A 19,462-nucleotide genomic window follows, 5' to 3' on the forward strand; every position below is an offset into this window, starting at 1 on the left:
TTGTAATTTTGTAAATGTCAGAAATATACAAAATTAAAAAAAAACAATCTTGATCATAGGCTTGACTAAAGTATCATGATTTTGAAAAAAAAATAAATTGACATGATTTGATAAACTCACCTTTGAACTCTCAATTCCAATTTTTTTATAATGAGTATTTCATTGGAATGAAAACAGCAGTCACATATACGAGTATGTGATAGTATTTCAAAAGACAATGTATAATTGAGGAGGGAGGGGACGAGAACCAAAATATTAATTTTACACGGCCTAAGCTAAATCTTCCACAGGGGCAGTGTGTATTTTAAATGGAATAGCCAATTAGTTGGATTCACAAACCCCAGGGTGTATACGAGCAGATATCAGACAGTGTATGCAGGTGTTCGCCATGCTGTGTTCATTCACATGAAATTCTTACTACAGTTACCAAGGTATAGCCTAAGTACATAATCCCTCTATATTGACAAGAATACACATACATAGATGATGCCTAAGAGGTAAAAGTTTTGAGACACTTTCCTACAATGCATTAAAACTGACTCCCTGTCCCCTTCATACAATGTTGATTGATCATTATAGCCGTGTTGTTGGGCGTGTCAACATTGGTTGGAGGGGGTGGGGAGGAATATGGCTTCAACAAGGGTTCAAGCTACATGCACAACATTGTTTGAAAAACACCAAGTAAAAAATACATGATTAGTGATGAAAGCAATGATCATGATGCACAAGTGTCCCAACACATTGTTTCCATGATTGGCAAAAGTAGAGTGAAAATGTTATTCTATTAAACCATTGATACTGAATCGCTGTTTATACTTATATAATATAATAGCAGATCTAATATTGCTGATAAAGAGCATTTAAGAGCTGCAAGTAAAATACTATTTCTTTTCTTTGGTATATATCAAGGGATTATCAAAGTTGGAATATATTATAAACATTAAAAAAAAAATATGTGCCCATCCACCACAAACTAGTTGTAAAGTCGGCATATTCCATTTTGAGACACAATCAAAAACAGTAAATGGATTTCTATGTAAAATATATGAGGAATTTGACCTTTGATGAACCATAACTTCACTTCCAGGTGTCCGATAAAGCTGGTTGATGTGTCATTTTAAAGCTGAAAGTGCATGCTTTCAATATATGCAATAAACAGAAAATGATCTAGAGCCGACTTTACTACCACTTCGTGGTGGATGGTCACATATTGGTAACAATATGTTTTAAAAGCATGTGTTGGAAGAATTGTGTAATTAAAACTTAAATCAGGTGCAATGTTTTGGTCCTCATGTGACAATCCAATATGGAGGGTTACCCATCGTGTTACAAAATATAGTTTCAAGTCGTTTCAAGTTTAGAGTAACACCATGGATTTTGCAGTGGCAGGTTTGAATCGTGTCCGCTAACCTAAACCTGTGAGATGTATACACATGAGTAGAAGGGCAATTTGTCCGTACCTTAGCAACTCAGCCTTGTAAACGCTCTGATTCAAATCTGCCACAGCGAAATCCAACATGGCGTTACATTCAATTTCTCTAGTCATTAATCATGAAGAATTCAGATTCAAAATGCTATCTACATCATTGCTGCCCTGTGCTACTATTATTTTTTATTGTTACTAATAGTGTGATTTTATATTTTGGTGTACATGATTATTTTTTAAAATTGACACACACATTTAGGCTATTCCAGTTGAAATCCATACACCCCCTATGGAAGACATGACCTTAATCTCCCACACAGGGGGTGTAGATTTCAAATGGATTCACCAAGGTCATGGTTTCCATATGGGGTGTATGGATTTCAACTGGAATAGCCCAATACTGTATTCTTCTTGATTATAAGCCTCCCTAAATTGTGATTACAAAGGCATCTCATTACATAAAATAATAAATCAATATTAATACAAAATATACACAGGGCAGCATTTATAGTGGAAATTTCAATGAACATATATAGCCTGACATAGCGTGACGATTTTTTGTGTACACTCCGTGATGTACGCCAGCGTGTGACTGTGCGTACATAACGCGTAGGTGAATCCAACCATGCCAACGCACTTGTAATTGGTATTGTATCCTAAGTCGTCTGTTCGCATTGTAGTTTGATCGTGGTTGGATCGATTACAGCTGTTTAAAGCTGTGTTCATTCAATTGAAATTCCCAGTATAAATATAAGCCATTTTGCATCTGATTTCTTCATTATCCCTGAAAGGAATTCAAACAACTACATCATGGTCTTACGCCCTTCTCTACTTTATGTATAAAATTTCTTATATCCGTTGCCATTAGTGCTGGTTCTTCAAATACAGCAAAGTGTCCACAGCTTTGCATTGTGGTATACTGTACCAGATCTTGGTAGTGACTCTTAGCCCATGGTTCAGGTGTCCTGGCTAATTCACCTGGGCAATCAGTTATTCCAGAAGGTACTTTGATTGGAGGTCGGTTAGTTTCAGAGCTGGAAGAGAGATAAGAATTTTAAGGGTGTTGTAGTTATCAATCATACAGTTAGCATTATATCAACCATGCATAAATTTTAGACATTACCATTTATCAACTTTGCCATCAGCCTCTGCGTGTGACAGTTTTTACCATCACAGTGCTGGGCCGTAGTGCGCCTGCGCCAAGCCGTGCGCTGACTCTTAGACTCACCGATTTAGTTATGGGGTGGACCCCAAAATGTGAAGTAGGCCTATATCAGGGCAAAACATGGTGTTATGTCGATGAAAAAATGTATTTCCTACATTAAATAGTATTTTAGTAATAGAATTTATGTACGAGTGATATAAAACAAATATTAACTGTCTTAAATTCATGTAATGGTCGAAATATAATCACTCGGTGAAAGATGTATTGTTCCATTCCACTCGCCGTTCCGGCTTGTGGAATGGAACAATCCATCTTTCACCTTGTGATTATATTTCGACCATCACACTCATAGACAGTTAATATTTGTATACTATGGACTATTCTGTCAATTTTTGGAAATAAGGGCCAAACATGCTTTTTAGGGTGTTTTTTCGTATGCTGTGATGTGACGATCAAGCCCAAAGACTTGTACTAAGACTAATTTCAGTTTATGCATTTTTGGAAAAGACATTGTTTCATTCTTATAAATATAACAACCATTTAATTAAACTCAAAAAAGTGAAAATTAGAGCAAAACTTCAGCATATACTCAAGATTTTGAATGCTTACACTTATTCCAAGTATGTGATTTTTGTGACTCGATTGTCAGAAACATGCCAAAAGTACATGTTTTTGGCTCTTTTCTCAAGAAATTAGTAAAATAGGTAACTTTTTCTTTATCTCCAGTTAGGACTAAATGAATGATTAGGATTTGATAATATTTTTTTAACCCCCCAAAATAAGTGCTGTATTTTTCTGGAATGGGGAATAGTGAGCTAACTGGACAAACAAAATACAAAATGATACTTACAACATCGCTATATTTTCCTTGTAGAACCTCATAGATGATGTAATCGCCCCATTCATCCAATACAACATGACATTAGTCAACAATTCATCCGTCTTCCAGTTATCCAGACCACCATTATCCAGATCTATCCAGGCTGCGTTTGTCCATGTGGAGAACTTTTCCAAGATGTAGGCTGCTAAGCCAACAGGAGAATCATTCAGCCCATGACCTGCAGGAAAATGGAAACACCATGAGAACTACCTGCCTATTGGTCAAAAAGAAGTTTTCATTATCCATTGGACCAATCAGCAACGTTGTTAGAATAATTTCACCATGCAAAAAAAATGGGGTGAATTATTTGTAAAGCTCCATTCTGATTGGTGATTAAAATGAAGATATCATTTAATTGACCAATCAGAGGCAATGTTAGATCGGCAGGTAGCAAAATGTTGCTTTTGTTGCAATCGAAAGCCTGGTCATCCAGAATAAGTGATTTTTGCATATCATCTTACATTGGTTTGAGTAGCTTTAGTACAAGGTTTGAAACTGCATCTTTTTCTTTGAAAGGGTCACCCTAGCAACACATTATTTGGACATTGCCTTAAAATATTGTAGCAGAAAATACCTGTGAAAAAAACAAAACCATTGGTCATATTATATTCATCATCCTTCTTTTTTGTAAACAGTCAATAGCACCAAGCCTTATTGTGTTATTGACTAGTTAAAACAGGTGCAAGATTAACCCTAACGCTATGAAATCTTACAACATCTTACAAGGAAACCACCCTGTGTGCATGCATACATGCCAATGCCATGCGATATGCCATTGCACAATCACCCTATTCAGGAGTCAAAAATACCCACCAAATCACTGACCAGGCCAGCGAAACCCCTGTGGCATGAGGTCCGTGATGTGTGCATGGCACTCAAGGGGTCCACTCCAAAGGTCAATTCCCGGGGGTACCAAGTGATATCTTTGTTCATCTGCTCTCCTCTTTTGTTCCTTCTCTGCATTCCGATAGCAAAAAACTATGGTCCATATTAGGGTTATGTTGATGTAAGAATATACAGGTCTTTCTGCTTCAATTTGTTCAGGTACTGTCCACGTAATGAATATTTGCATGAGGTATCAAAATGTGCAAAAAACTGACTGGGCTTCTTTTTGCTATTTGGTTCAGATTTTGACATGTCTTCCAAAAAGGGGTAGTTACTTTTTTGATGTGTTTATATGTGTGCCGTAGTGATTTAAAATTGTATTATTAAGGCGAGTGGAATGGCAGGAGTCATTACGTTTCCACTTTCAGCCATTTTTAAACTGCAGTGCACTTTTTATTAATATTAAAGGTAGGTGGTCAGATTTTTTCATATTGTGTTTTGTACCTCACATTGCGGCCTGTGCCAAAATAATCTAACTGTCGAATTTTGAGGTAAATTGCACTATAGTAAGAATTCCAATTGAATGAACGCAGCTTTTAACAGCTGCGCTCGATCCAACCGCGATCATATATTGCGTATTTCAAACTACAACGCGAACGCACGACCTTGGATACAATGCTATCCAATCACGAGTGCGTTAGCATGGTTGGATTCACTTCGCGTTACTCACGCACAGTCGCTGCACGCTGGCGTACATCGCGCAGTGTACGCAAAAATTCGTCACGCTATTGAAAGCTGCGTTCATTCAATTGGAATTCCCACTATAGCCGTGTTGATATTGGAAGTAAAAATGTGTTTCACAGTGGCCCATAGAACGGAATGTGTGGTATCAAAATGAAAGTTTGTGGCATTTTCCCCCTCCCAAGAAAAATCATGCACATGAGGAAATGACACCCCTTTAATCAAGCCTTGGGATTTCCTTTATAGGACCCACACCATTCCTCTTGTGTGTCAGCTTTATTAGTCTCAATATGCTCCCCTCCAGCCCGCCTTAATAATAAGAAATACCGATTGTATCTGGCTTTGTTCCCTGCAGGTGAAAATATCCCATCTCTTCCAAAACATAGTAAAACCACGGCATGAAAGGCCATACTTTACTATGGTCACTCTCAGGTAGTATTAGCGACGGGAAGTAACTCCCGATAAAGATGCGTAATATGATCGGCGGTCCGAGTTGTCTCTGAGCAAAATTGACGTGAACGGCGAGCACATGTCTGAAGACAAATCAAACATGGTCAAATAAACGTAGCATATACTTTGATTCATCCACAGTAGTTTGGAAGTGACGTTTGTGAATCTTGGTGTTAACTTAATCCCACATAGCAAATAAATGTGCTATTCCAGTTAAAATCCATACACCCCCATGGAATATGTGACCTTAATCTTCAACACAGGGAGTGTGGATTTCAAATGGGGTAACCTGAATGGGTGACTCAGGCCCGTAGCCAGGGGGTGCAGGGGTGCGACGTCCCCCAATTTGAAAAAGTATACAAAATGTTCAAAAAATTTAAGAATTTGTGAGCATAGCAAGCCAAAAAATTTGATTTTTTAAAGCTTTTTTGGTCAAAAAAGATCTAAATTTGGGGAAGAAAGTCCACTTTTCACAGAATTGCCCATCCCCTAGGAAAAAAGTCCACTTTTACAAAATCAGCACCCCCCACAAAAAATCCTGCCTACGGGCCTGGGGTGACTCCATTTGACACAACACCATAAAAACGCTGACGTCACTACCACTACTCGAGATGAGCCTAGTATAGCTCCTAAATGTACACAAACATAATTATACTGGTTAAAACAATACTTGGACAATATTCACCAGACTGCATGAAAAGTACATTGTATCTTGAAAATTTAGCACACCCCAGGTAGACCTCAGTAAAGTTTTCTTGTTTGGGATCTGGTAAAACCAAAATTACCTTGATTATTGGCTAACAATTAGAGTAAAAACTAAAATTAGCTTAATTATTGGCTAAAAATTAGTGTATAAAAAACCCTACCTTGTTTGTTTATTGGCTTAATTATTGCTTAAAAATTAGTGTGAAAATAGTGAATTTCTATTTCCTCTACTACAAGGTGTCCCAAAATTGTATGCAAATAATTGCTTGTTTTAAATTGGAATAACAAACCTTTGAATATTGAATATTTAGAATATAATGAACCTTTTCATAACCGGGGAGGGGGAGGGTGTGGGGTGGGCATTCTTGGCAAACTTGTCCAATAATTGCTTGTTTCAAATTGGAATAACAAACCTTTGTTTAGATAAATGAACCTTTCATAAAAATGTTTGGAATGTTGACACTTGAACCTTCATCCAATGGAAGGGGTGGTCTTGATTTCGGTTTGGCAAACTTGCCCAGGAATTGTTTTGACCCTTTATTACCACAAAGAAATGCTTGCTTGTTTCCTTCCTCTATACCGTATGTACAAAGAAGACAGTGTTGGTTGGACGGATTAAAATGAAAATATCTAAACATCACAGCCAAAACATGATAGGCCTAATACGGTATGCATAATAAGAGACAGTATAATAGATGTGAATTGAGATATTTCTCTATCACACTTTATTGCTGCTTTAAAGGGGCATTTCGTGATACACAGCCTCATCCCCCACTTTTCCCAAAAAAAGTTGAGATTTTTACACTACTGGATACCTCTGGCTACATAATGTTTATGTACCAAATATTTCTTGCAGATTAAGTCGTTTACAAAAAATATAGCCAAATTTGAATTTCGTTCTGGTACACCAGAACGAAATTACAACACATTGTCTATGGAGCAGTGTAATACACATAATCATGCATAACTCGCAAACGCAAAATCGGAATCAACTGAAATTTTGGAAATAAGCTTTTTCGTGGATATCTACTGAAAATGTCATAAAAAGAGGATGCTAGGATCACGAAATCCTCCTTTAAGAAGAAAAAATAATTTGGGATGTCAAAATTCTGAAAGAATAAAAAACCTTCTAATAGTTGTGTGTTACTGTTTATGAGCTTTCTGTGTCACTTTTTAATATTTGAGTGACTATATGTGAGTTTTTGCCATTTTTGCCGGTTTAAACCAGGCAAAAACTGCCAAAAACAGTTTTTGCCAGGTTTTTGCCACTTTGCCAGGTTTAAACAGGTTTTTGCCGGCAAAACCCAAACCCCGGTGTTGTTAAGGGATTTCCCTAACGCAAAAGGGATTTGTTTGGACCCTTCACCTTTACTTTCCCTCGTTAATCCTACCTACCAAATTTTTAAAAATTTATCGTTGAATACATATAGGCATATTCTTGGTGTCCACATACAAACATGGCAATGGAGGATCAAGGCATGTTATACATGCTTAACATAATGATAGCCAGGGCCCAAAAATAATCTTTGCAGTTGTCCCAAGCAATTTGTCTGGCATAGGCATTATCCCCTTCAACCCTTGACTCTTCTTACCTTATCTCTGATTGGCTCAATCAATACATGGTACCCTCTTTGTAACCAATCAAAATTGTTCTACATTGTTTTTGGAGCTGCTGAAAAAAGGCATTGCAGCCTATATGGTGATGCTAATGTTTGAAGAATAAACAGTAACACACAACTTTTAACGAATCATTCAACATATTTTTTGTCTCATCAAGTCCTTAAAATGAAAAAGTTTTGAATTTGATACATGCCACATTTCTATTAAATGCACTCAAGCAATGAAAATGCATGCCTTTAATTTCTTAATATATTGCTTATAATTACAAAATTTGGCCTTGTTACACTCTGGAACTTATTTTTGTAACTTAATAATTTGTTTTGAGATGAAAAAACTGAACTATAAATCACTATTTCAATTTTTGCCATTTTGCTTGGCAAAACTGTTTTTGCCAAGTGGTTAAAACCGCGGTTAAAACCACGGTTTTTTCCACCTGCGGCAAAAACCTGTGAACCCTGCTTAACAAATCCTGAAAGAGAAATCTGTGATATTTTTAGAGGAATCCTGTGTTTGTTGATATGGGTATGGGTGGTGTCTGTAAGGCTTTGAATCCCTTAGCTTGTACGACATAGCCACTTTATGGTCAGATACACCATTTAGAGCTTTTGCTATCAAGTGGTTCAGCTCCCGGATGGGCCTATCTATGTATGCAATCGATAATGGGTTATTTTCACTGCATGTTATTGTATATGAAATTTTGCAGGTTTTTATTCTCATAATAGAAATCTACATTTTGAACTTTCATATTGAAGATATGGATTTTTTTCCCAAAAAGACCTAATTTTTTTTGGTATTATTAAAAAAAAAATCCATATCTTCAATACGAAAGGTCAAAATTTTCAATTGATCGTCGGCTTTTCAACCCACCTACATACACTTTAAGTATAAATCATCAGATTTATAAAGTTTACTTCAAGTACTGTTAAATATCAAAAATATCAATTTTAATGATTTGCCATAAAATGTGTATTAAATTGCGAATTTCAAAATTCAAAATTATTTGATATCAGAAGGCCATTCTTCGTATTCAGAATGCAATTCGATATGTCTGATGTGCTCTAATGTCCCAAAATAAATACTGTCCAAACGTTCATACCCCAGCCCTTAAGTTGAGTAAGGTTTTAAACTTTAATAACATAGATAACAAAAGCAAAATGTTACTAAAATTTAAGTGTTTCTAGATTTTATTCGACCTAAAATGAGAAAAACCTAAAATACTTGGTCAAACACTCAGGAATTTTAAAGTTTTTAAAGAACAGGTTGATTGAACAAACCGTTTATGAACAGATTCAAACAAAAGTAATAAATCAATAATTATTTGGTAAGCAGCACTCCCTTAGGATTTAAATCATGATCATACAACATTATTTAGCATTAACATATAAATATGAGTTATTATAGACCTAGCAATTCAGTTTTTTATTAGTGAATAATCATGATGACACTTTGCATCTTACCGTTCTTTTCGACGCCTAATTGTACTAGCTGAGGACAGGCAAGTGTCAAAATGATATTCAAGCTTACACATAAGAAATTGTATGGAACTGAAAGTGAATTTATGTTTACATTGCTTTGAGGAATCACTCCAATAAGATCCATGTTTTTTTCACACTGCTTTTGGAAATGTTGATAACGATCAGAGCCTTCTCAAATTGTCACAACGTATACCATGCCCTTATTTGCTTTGCTTTGAACGATTGTAATATACAATATAATTGTAATACAAAAAGTATTACCTCATTATACCTCATTCATTCTAGTGAACATTATAAACAAATAATAATTCAAGCAACCCCTATCATTTGTCCTCCCTCAGAACTTCTTTAAAATTTTCATTAAATTAATTCACAAGCATATAGAATATGCATCCAAATTTTGTTTTGTTTTCATCTTCCTCCAAATGAACCAACCTTAGGCTGTAGGCCTAGACTGTGGGAAACAAATCAGATTATCTTTGGACAGTGTTGCTTGGTTTAATTAGAAAATTCAGTGTTTCTATATGGTATTTTAGCAAGATCACGAAACTGAAAATCTCCGTTAAAGAAGCACATGTCTTTTAAGGCATTTCTTCATTATAAAGTTGACTAAAGTTACCTAGCTGATAATAAATGGAAAAATACTAAACCTTTAAAATGGAGATATTTCTATATCTTATTCCCTCCAAAGTGAGTAAAACAAAATTATCGTATTTTAATCAAATACTGAAGACTATTAAAGAACATTTGATTAAACCATCAAAAAGCTGAAATATATCGTGTGTAACAGTGCAGAATGTTGGTGCGGGGGTCTTGCTTTTTTGTAAGACATTCTTGTTGAAATTCACGAATTCGGATTCCGATTCCTTTCATAAACGGCTATTGCCGAATCATTCCGAGTCTTTCATTAGGAACAATAGAAATGCAATCTTGACCAATCACAGTTCAGGATTTGTGTGGGCGAACTTCCGATAAAATCTGTAGCGCGTGCTCACGGAGGCTCACTCTATCTCAGACCACAGACACATCAACATGGGGTTGTAATCACAGAGCTTTTGCTCTGGTTGTTTTATCATTTATGTTCTCCGGAGTTTAAATTACAAATTATCTTTATGTTATCAGCACCAGTGATATGAAATAAAAATCATCACCAAACCAATTCCTGTTGTTACCAGAACTTTTATTTAAACCAGTGGCCTACCGCATCTTTATTTATATATACACACCAAACAACTACGCTTACAATGGTAGCAGCGGTGTAGAACTTGACAGCGCCAGAGAATTATCAATGGTTTGATACCCTGTGCTTTACAATTCATCGCAGTTTCCACAGGGACAACGAGGCATGGTATATTCACTCTGTATTCGACAATTTATACCAAACTAGGCGAATTTGCAGCTTCATACAGAGGCGGCGGCTACGGGATGTCAGATGTGATGTGATGTTTTCAGATGGCTTTGTAACTGTGATGTCAGATGAACGGAAATTTTGTGTTTTATATTCACTCGCTGAGCTGAACTGAGCAGAATTGACGGACAACTGAAGAAAGAAGATTGGTGTGAAAGCTGAACCGAAGAAAAGTTTACGGAAAGCAGAAAAGGTTTTTATAATATGTAAACAAAAAATTATTTCTTCATTCAAAAATTCACTGAAGCTTCGGATATCGCAGAAATATCTTGTGAATTTTAATAATTCATATAGCGTGAAATAGAACATTTGCGAGGAAAATCACGCCATCAACATTTTGATATTCACAGCGTACGACTATCATTTACAGAACATTTGCGGAAAAATAAAAATCACGCATTCGCAGTTCGGTCGTCGCGGATTTTCAAACAAAATGTTAATAAAATGTGCCAAAAATCTTATGAAATGTAACCCATATTCTGATATGCATTGAAGTTTATGAAAATAACTCCGATATTTGTAATATTTATGATAATTGTGAATTATTATGCAATGTTTTTATACAGGTGCAAGATGTTTACGATACATGCATTGATATTTAAAAGAGTATTATTGTCATTTATTATGTGCATTGAAGTTTAAAGTACATGTTTGAATATTTGTACATGACATTTTTGTGATGTGAATATGATACGCATTTGATACATTTTTGTGATATTTTATGTGACATCAAAATAATTACTGTCATGAGTACAGACATATAAAATATTTTGTATAACAGGTAGAGTTCAATGTGATACGTCATTGATGTCGAGACATTTTTACGAATTCTATCAGATTTAATGTGATATATCGTTGGTATAGCATATTTTTGAAAATGTTATTTTTTGAGATTTAATGTGATACATTGTTGATGTGGCACGTTTAAAAAAAAATTGTCATATTCCAGGTGATACATGGTTGGTGTGACACATTTGTGAGAGATTTGTTGTATTTGTGTTTAATATGATGCATCGTTGATGTGAAATGTTTAATAATTGTTTGCATGTGAATTTATGTGATACATCTCTGATGTAGCACATTTTGATATTGTTAAATAATAGTTGAGTGCAGTTGCAATGTTTATTGCAAAGTTGGTTTAAAAACTGACACGGTTATTGACAAAATGAATAAATTGTGTTGAATCAGTGTTGATATTGCATTGTATACATGTAATAATTTGATTAATTTGATGAAGTGTATTGAAGTCTATGAAAAATTACTCCGATATTTGTGATATGCCATGATATTTTTGTGAAATAGATTCATTGTTTTAAAGTTCATTGTTAATGATACAAGTACATTGATATTTATTTAAAATACATGCATTGATAAGACGAGTATATTTTGTCATTAGATATTTGTTGTGAGTGAAGTTGGAAGTTTTGCTCATTTTTGAAGTACATTGAGGTTTTGAAAAATTGCTCTGATATTTGTGACGTGTTATGATATTTTGTTAAATGGATGCAGTGTTTTTAAGGTACACAAGTTTTGTTACATGTACATTGTTATTTATTTGAAATACATACATCGATAAGAAGAGTATTATTTTGTCATTTATCCAAAAATGTTATTTATTTTGATGAGTGGTTTTGAGATAGTATTTTACTAATTTTGGTGAGTGTTGTGTATGCAAGGTGTAGAGATGAAGTTCTATGGCATTATTTTCGTGGTTCACTGAATAATGTTTTTACTGATATAGGTTCTATATTATGAATAGACTTTGTATTTGTATACCTTGATACAATAAAATTATGTTTAGGCTTTCAAATAAATCATGTTGTAGAAGTTAAGTTGTATCCATGAGAATCAAATGTTTTAAAAATAAGTTTATGTATAAGAATAACTCAAGTTTATGTTTAAGAATAACTCAAGCTTATAAACAAGCATAACTCAAGCATATAGGGAAAACAAGGCAAATATATAGACGTTTTATTGTTCAATATTAATTATTCATGTCTTTGACATTAAATGTATGCAGTAAATATAAAGAAAAATTATTTCATGTCTTTAACATCAAATGTTTTGTGTAATAAAAATTATTCATGTCTTATTGACATAAAATGTTGTGTGCAATAAAAAAATAAATATTAATGAATTTAATTATTGCAATTAATGAATTTAATTATTGCAATTTTCAAATGCAATTCAATATTAATAATGAACAATAAATTGTAAAACTAGTAATGTATGTATGTGTTATAAAGTGCAATATAATTTATATGTAAATGTAACTGTGATATTGACTAACAAAAATATATGTAAAACAAAGGTTTAAAAGGAATTTAAAATGAACATTAATATTTAAATGAAGTTGCATTAATATTTCGATATGATAAAATGTCAATATTTTGTATATTTATTGAATTATCAAATTTTTTAAATTTATTATTTAATCAATTTTCGATATTAAATTTGTCAATTTTGCCTAGAAAAGTTGTACTTTTCTGATATTTCACATTTGTTTATAAAAACAAAATCACATCCAAATTCTTGTGGTTATTTTATGGACCGGTATAATTAGTAAACATAATTAATGTGATTTTAAATTAAAGATTTCAAAAAGTTTTTGACTTTTATTCTCGTATTTTATTGTCAATGTATTCAATTTATCAATATTGACAATATTGAAATCAATTTTTTTAAATATTGCAATAGTTTGAAATTATTATGTAATTGGACGAATTATTGGTATAGTACAACTCATTGTACATTGGTACAAATCATTGTAATAAAGAAACAAGTTATGAAAACTGTTTTAGATAAAGATTGTTAAAATTGAAAATGCTTTGTATAAGATTTAGACCTTATTATAAAAATAAATGTATTATTGTAACTAACTTTATTTTAATTGTATTTTAAATGTATTAAGTAGAAAAGCAAAATTTTTCACTTAATGAAATTAAAATCATTTAACAAAAATATAATTTTTAAAATATTTTACAGCATACTGCTTGTTACATACGACCCACTGGTATACGATGGATGAGGGCATCATCTTGAAGGAAGGGGAGTTATGTAACAGTGCAGAATGTTGGTGCGGGGGTCTTGCTTTTTTGTAAGACATTCTTGTTGAAATTCACGAATTTGGATTCCGATTCCTTTCATAAACGGCTATTGCCGAATCATTCCGAGTCTTTCATTAGGAACAATAGAAATGCAATCTTGACCAATCACAGTTCAGGATTTGTGTGGGCGAACTTCCGATAAAATCTGTAGCGCGTGCTCACGGAGGCTCACTCTATCTCAGACCACAGACACATCAACATGGGGTTGTAATCACAGAGCTTTTGCTCTGGTTGTTTTATCATTTATGTTCTCCGGAGTTTAAATTACAAATTATCTTTATGTTATCAGCACCAGTGATATGAAATAAAAATCATCACCAAACCAATTCCTGTTGTTACCAGAACTTTTATTTAAACCATGTGACCTACCGTAATCAGCCATGTTTACACGTGTGTCTTTCATGCATAATGCCATGTTGCACGTATACTAAAATCAAATGAGCATGTATGCCAGAATCTTATGTATGCAAGAATAGTATCATAAGAATAAATATTCTTATGTAGATTTTGAGGTTCATTTGCTTCAGCAACAAGTGTCAACATTATTTTCGAGTTGACTTGACATCTGAAGATCTTGTTTGGAGCTGAAAGTGTAAAGTTACATTCCTCTAAGCCATCTACAAATTGTCACAAAGTAGATTGGCTGTGCACTTATTTGCTTTGTTTTAAAATATCACAATCAGCCTATAGATAATATAGCAGGATAAAGCAGGATACTCGCAATATTTGGGTATCTCAAATGGAAATCTGTCACTTTTTCAAAAATCCGGACGTGAAACATGTTTTTTATTTTACTTGGCCTTACCTATGTAATGAACCCGACTATGTAAAGTACAGACAATAGTATGATAAGCAGAAATGCAGAGAATAACGGGCTTACAAACAAGAGATGTACCGTGTGTCTTCCCGGGTCCGCATTCATTGGTATCAATTAAAAATAACAACAATTGAATAAAAATCCTGGTTTGATTTAGTGAATACTTCAGTATTTATAAGGCAGTTGCAGTTCAAGCATGCAGTATAGCATGAAATTGAAGAACATAATTAAAGACCATATCTGCCCCAGCTATTAGCTAGGCCTACTGGCGCCACATCTTATGGCTAAGATTCTTGGGCACTTGCAGCATAGTGTTTCTAGAATAATTTATTTGTGAATGTAAACTGTGATCCAATTTATTTGTACTGATTAAGTTACTCCTTTATAAAACTCTTGTGATTTATGTTAGTAATTAGCTAGTAGCCAACTAATATCCTAGTTTATTACCAGTGGCGTGCGCAAGGGGGGGGGGGGGCTACGGCCCCCCACTTTTGTTGGTCATTCAGGGGAAATCAGTCATTGGGCTCGATTACACTACTAATCAGACTCCATTCGGGGAACTGAACAACCTTCCCCTCCATTTTCAAGGTGCAATTTCTTACTCATAACATTGAGGGCTTTTAGGCATAATTATTAAGAATATATAAAAACAATATATATGATATAATTTAAAAATGCAGACACAATAGGCCTACATAATGGACTTACATTTATATTGATATTTTGTTCATCATGGTTTATCACACTTTTACAAGGTAATCTTGTATTCAGTATTTCTGTTTTGCGTTTTACTCGGATAGCTAAATACAAATTATTTTGTGTTTAGAAACACTTCTGCAGACTTGACATGATTCTGTATAGAAAATTCTAAAACAATGTCACCATATGAAAACATTTTAGGCATTTTAAGACTAAAAATAGAATCGTCACATTCCTCCAATTTTTATACTCACAATATCATTTTCAAGAAATTTATTAGGCGAAACTACTGTCTAGAAACACCAATTTTATGCAAATTTATTACACCGCCCAAATCTACCATTTATTGTTTGGAGTAGACCAATATAGCCTCAAAATGTTGACATTAAAAAAAATCAATATTTAAGATGTATATTTTTATAAAAGGGCTTTAAAATTGCCCTTTTTTACATTTTAAAAATGCTAAAGAGGGTAACATTGATGACCCCTCCTGAAAACCCAAGACCCCAATCATTGCAATTTCAAGTTCTATATTACAAATAAACTATGCTCTTGACAAATATTTCAAAATAAAATCCAATCGAGAAGTTGCTGATAGAAAAATAACTTCATAAACTTTGCCATTTTTCAACTGTTTTCACAGCAATTTTCCTGTGTCAAAAGCCCCAAATTAGGGGGTACCCATATCTCCCTACCCAGGGGGGTCAGGTAGGTCTAGTCTGGCATGTGAAAATATGTCATCCAGTACATCAATCTTACAAAGTATGAACCGATTTGGCCAACCTTCATGTTCCCAGATTTTGTCATATTGCCTGCATCTCTCTGGCATGGACAATTAAGTCATACAGCAAAAACTTCTTCTCAAATCCCTTGCATTTTTTTTCATGTCTGTTTAAGGCCTAAGGGATATTCGACAAAGGGGTTTCCCTTACGCAAAAGGGATTTGTTTGGACGCTTCACCTAACCGCCTATCATTATTTGAAGTGTGGAAAAATGCAAGATTGACCATCAAAAATCAAACTCCAAAAGGTGGGTGCCTACCCCGGAGTCAGAAGGAAACACCATCCTCCTCCTCTAGAGTGGGGGTTAAGCGGTCTCTCATACATGTGATAAGCTAATCCTAACCCTAATCGTAATCCTAATCTTAAACTAACCCTAATCCTAACCTTAACCCTAATTTTGTGTAAAATTACATGAAGGAGTAACCACGCAGGATTTGTCTGTATGCAAAGATGCAAATAACCATAGGGGTAGATCCCAGGGGCATTAGTAAAATTGCCCGCTTTTAAAATTATTTTCTAAATCCACACAAAAATCCCATGTCTGATATCGCCAGATGTCAAATAGTCTAAATCATAAATCTCAATAAAATTATTCATCTTAACAACAGTGTAAACACCTTGTGAGATGAAAAGGTGGTCTATTCTGCTCAAAAAGCACCACAAATAAAAAAAAAAAGAAAATCTAAAAAAATGCATTCTGCATTAGGATTTTAATTGGGAAGGGCTTTGAGACGAACTATTAAATTAAGATGGCCTAATTTATAGCAGACTTTTAAATAAATGTCATTGTTACCCACTAGAGAATCAGAAAGGCTGTTCCACAATCTCATAGGCCCTCCTCAATTCTAGCCTCTACCCCCCTATTTGACAATCTTGGATCTGCCCCCTGAAGATTTATCCTAATGTTGTAAAATGAAAAAGACACTGAATGTAATGATGATTTTTGAAAGTGAAATGACATTTCTATACCGGCATTCAAGCATCACAAACATTTTTATGAATACATTGTAGTAGTAAGACCAGGCAATTTTTCTGCCGAAAGCAGTATGTATTCGAATTGGAACATGAAACACGACTATTGGGCGAAATAATGGCCGGATTGCCATGACAAATCATTCTGTCAAGTACATTTGGGCTACGTTTTCCATGTTGCCACGAAGTTCTTACAGTACAAAATGCTCAATAAGTCTGCATTTCGGGCTAATGAATTATGCATTAGAAAAAAAAAAAATGGCAGGGACGGTCATAAATTCTTTATACGGGGTTGTAGTAAAATGTTTGCCTTGAAGAGTGATTATAAAAATGTTTGACTTGATTCTGGACTTTGAAAAGAATATAAAGCTTTGAATGTGTGAAGTTTTTATTGTTTTAAAGAAGTTAATCTGAAATAAGGTATCTGTAAAGGATTTTACGGATATTTAGAGGGCCTGCACCCCCCGTCTTACAAAAATGTCGAATTATTTTGTGAACGGTACCTAAATAGTTCAGCCTGATACGAATATTTAGGGAGACCGGGCAAAGTGGAACACGGGCAAAGCGGAATCATCAGTCGGCGGCGGAGCAGGTGACTACAAGCTCCTATCGTTGGCTGCATCCTTTTGTGTACTTTGTGTACTTAACCCTCTATCTTTTTAACCAAATATCCCACAGAGTCGTGCGATATGTCAAACTTTTCCTCTGGTCATAAGGAACAAAAAAGGCAGTGGTCACATCTATGTAGGATCATTGGTTAATGAGATATAGTCACTTTTTGTACTTTGTGTACTTAACCCTCTATCTTTTTAACCAAATATCCCATAGAGTCGTGCGATATGTCAAACTTTTCCTCTGGTCATAAGGAACAAAAAAGTCAGTGGTCGCATCTCTGTAGGATCATTGGTTAATGAGATATAGTCACTTTTTTCTACTTTCTGTACTTAACTCTCTATCTTTTTAACCAAATATCCCACAGAGTCGTGCGATATGTCAAACTTTTCCTCTGGTCATAAGGAACAAAAAAGTCAGTGGTCACATCTCTGTAGGATCATTGGTTAATGAGATATAGTCACTTTTTTGTACTTTGTGTACTTAACCCTCTATCTTTTTAACCAAATATCCCACAGAGTCGTGCGATATGTCAAACTTTTCCTCTGGTCATAAGGAACAAAAAGTCAGTGGTCACATCTCTGTAGAACCATTGGTTAATGAGATATAGTCACTTTTTTCTACTTTCTGTACTTAACCCTCTATCTTTTTAACCAAATATTCCACAGAGTCGTGCGATATGTCAAACTTTTCCTCTGGTCATAAGGAACAAAAAGTCAGTGGTCACATCTCTGTAGGATCATTGGTTAATGAGATATAGTCACTTTTTTCTACTTTCTGTACTTAACTCTCTATCTTTTTAACCAAATATCCCACAGAGTCGTGCGATATGTCAAACTTTTCCTCTGGTCATAAGGAACAAAAAAGTCAGTGGTCACATCTCTGTAGGATCATTGGTTAATGAGATATAGTCACTTTTTTTGTACTTTGTGTACTTAACCCTCTATCTTTTGAACCAAATATCCCACAGAGTCGCATGCGATATGTCAAACTTTTCCTCTGGTCATAAGGAACAAAAAAGTCAGTGGTCACATCTCTGTAGGATCATTGGTTAATGAGATATAGTCACTTTTTTCTACTTTGTGTACTTAACCCTCTATCTTTTTAACCAAATATCCCACAGAGTCGTGCGATATGTCAAACTTTTCCTCTGGCCATAAGGAACAAAGAAGTCAGCGGTGGCATATCTGTAGGATCATTGGTTAATGAGATAGAGTTACTTTTCCAATTTTGTGCATTTAACCCTCTATCTTTTTAACCAAATATTCTAGAGAGTCGTGCGATATGTCAAACCTTTCGTCTGGTCATAAGGAACAAAAATTCAGTGGTCGCGATCTGTACGATCATTGGTTAATGAGATATAGTCACTTATTGTACTTTGTGCACTTAACTCTGTATCTTTTAATAAAATATCCTACAGAGTCGTGCGATATGTCGAACTTTTCCTCCGGTCATAAGGAACAAAAAGGTTGATTACGCGAGGTTCATATTGGTGCGTATGCACCAAATATGTATCTTGTAAACCTTACGCTTTTGCCTTGCTTGCTTCGTAATCCTGTTTGGGCTGGACAAAAATATGTTCCACTTTCCCCCGATCTCCCCTAGGTACGGTAATATTCGTCTTAAGCTTACTGATTTTCTTTATTTTATTACTAGTGTATTGTGAAAAACCATGTAGCTGTGGTGTTAGCTCAATATGCTAGGAAAATATTATAACCGATGACCCCATGTTGAATTTGGCTAAATCAGCTGTATTTTTGCTGATAAAATAGCACGCA

At 34.6% G+C, this 19,462-nt stretch overlaps 1 protein-coding gene across 2 annotated transcripts in view; it reads right to left on the minus strand.

Moving 5' to 3' along the window:
• Positions 1–277: 277 nt before the first annotated feature.
• Positions 278–19,462, minus strand: part of LOC140144777 (epoxide hydrolase 1-like) — a 44,362-nt gene continuing 25,177 nt past the window's right edge. Inside the window, exons 7-9 of one of the 2 annotated variants that reach the window (XM_072166582.1) lie at positions 5,365–5,570; positions 3,442–3,649; positions 278–2,460 (exon numbers count right to left, since the gene is read on the minus strand). In XM_072166582.1, coding sequence (XP_072022683.1) covers positions 2,235–2,460; positions 3,442–3,649; positions 5,365–5,570 — 640 coding nt within the window. In that variant the 3' untranslated portion in view covers positions 278–2,234. The remainder of the gene's footprint in view (positions 2,461–3,441; positions 3,650–5,364; positions 5,571–19,462) is intronic. The other variant, XM_072166581.1, reaches the window with a different exon arrangement.

Source organism: Amphiura filiformis, unplaced genomic scaffold, assembly GCF_039555335.1.
Source record: "Amphiura filiformis unplaced genomic scaffold, Afil_fr2py scaffold_80, whole genome shotgun sequence".
NCBI classification, from domain to species: domain Eukaryota; kingdom Metazoa; phylum Echinodermata; class Ophiuroidea; order Amphilepidida; family Amphiuridae; genus Amphiura; species Amphiura filiformis.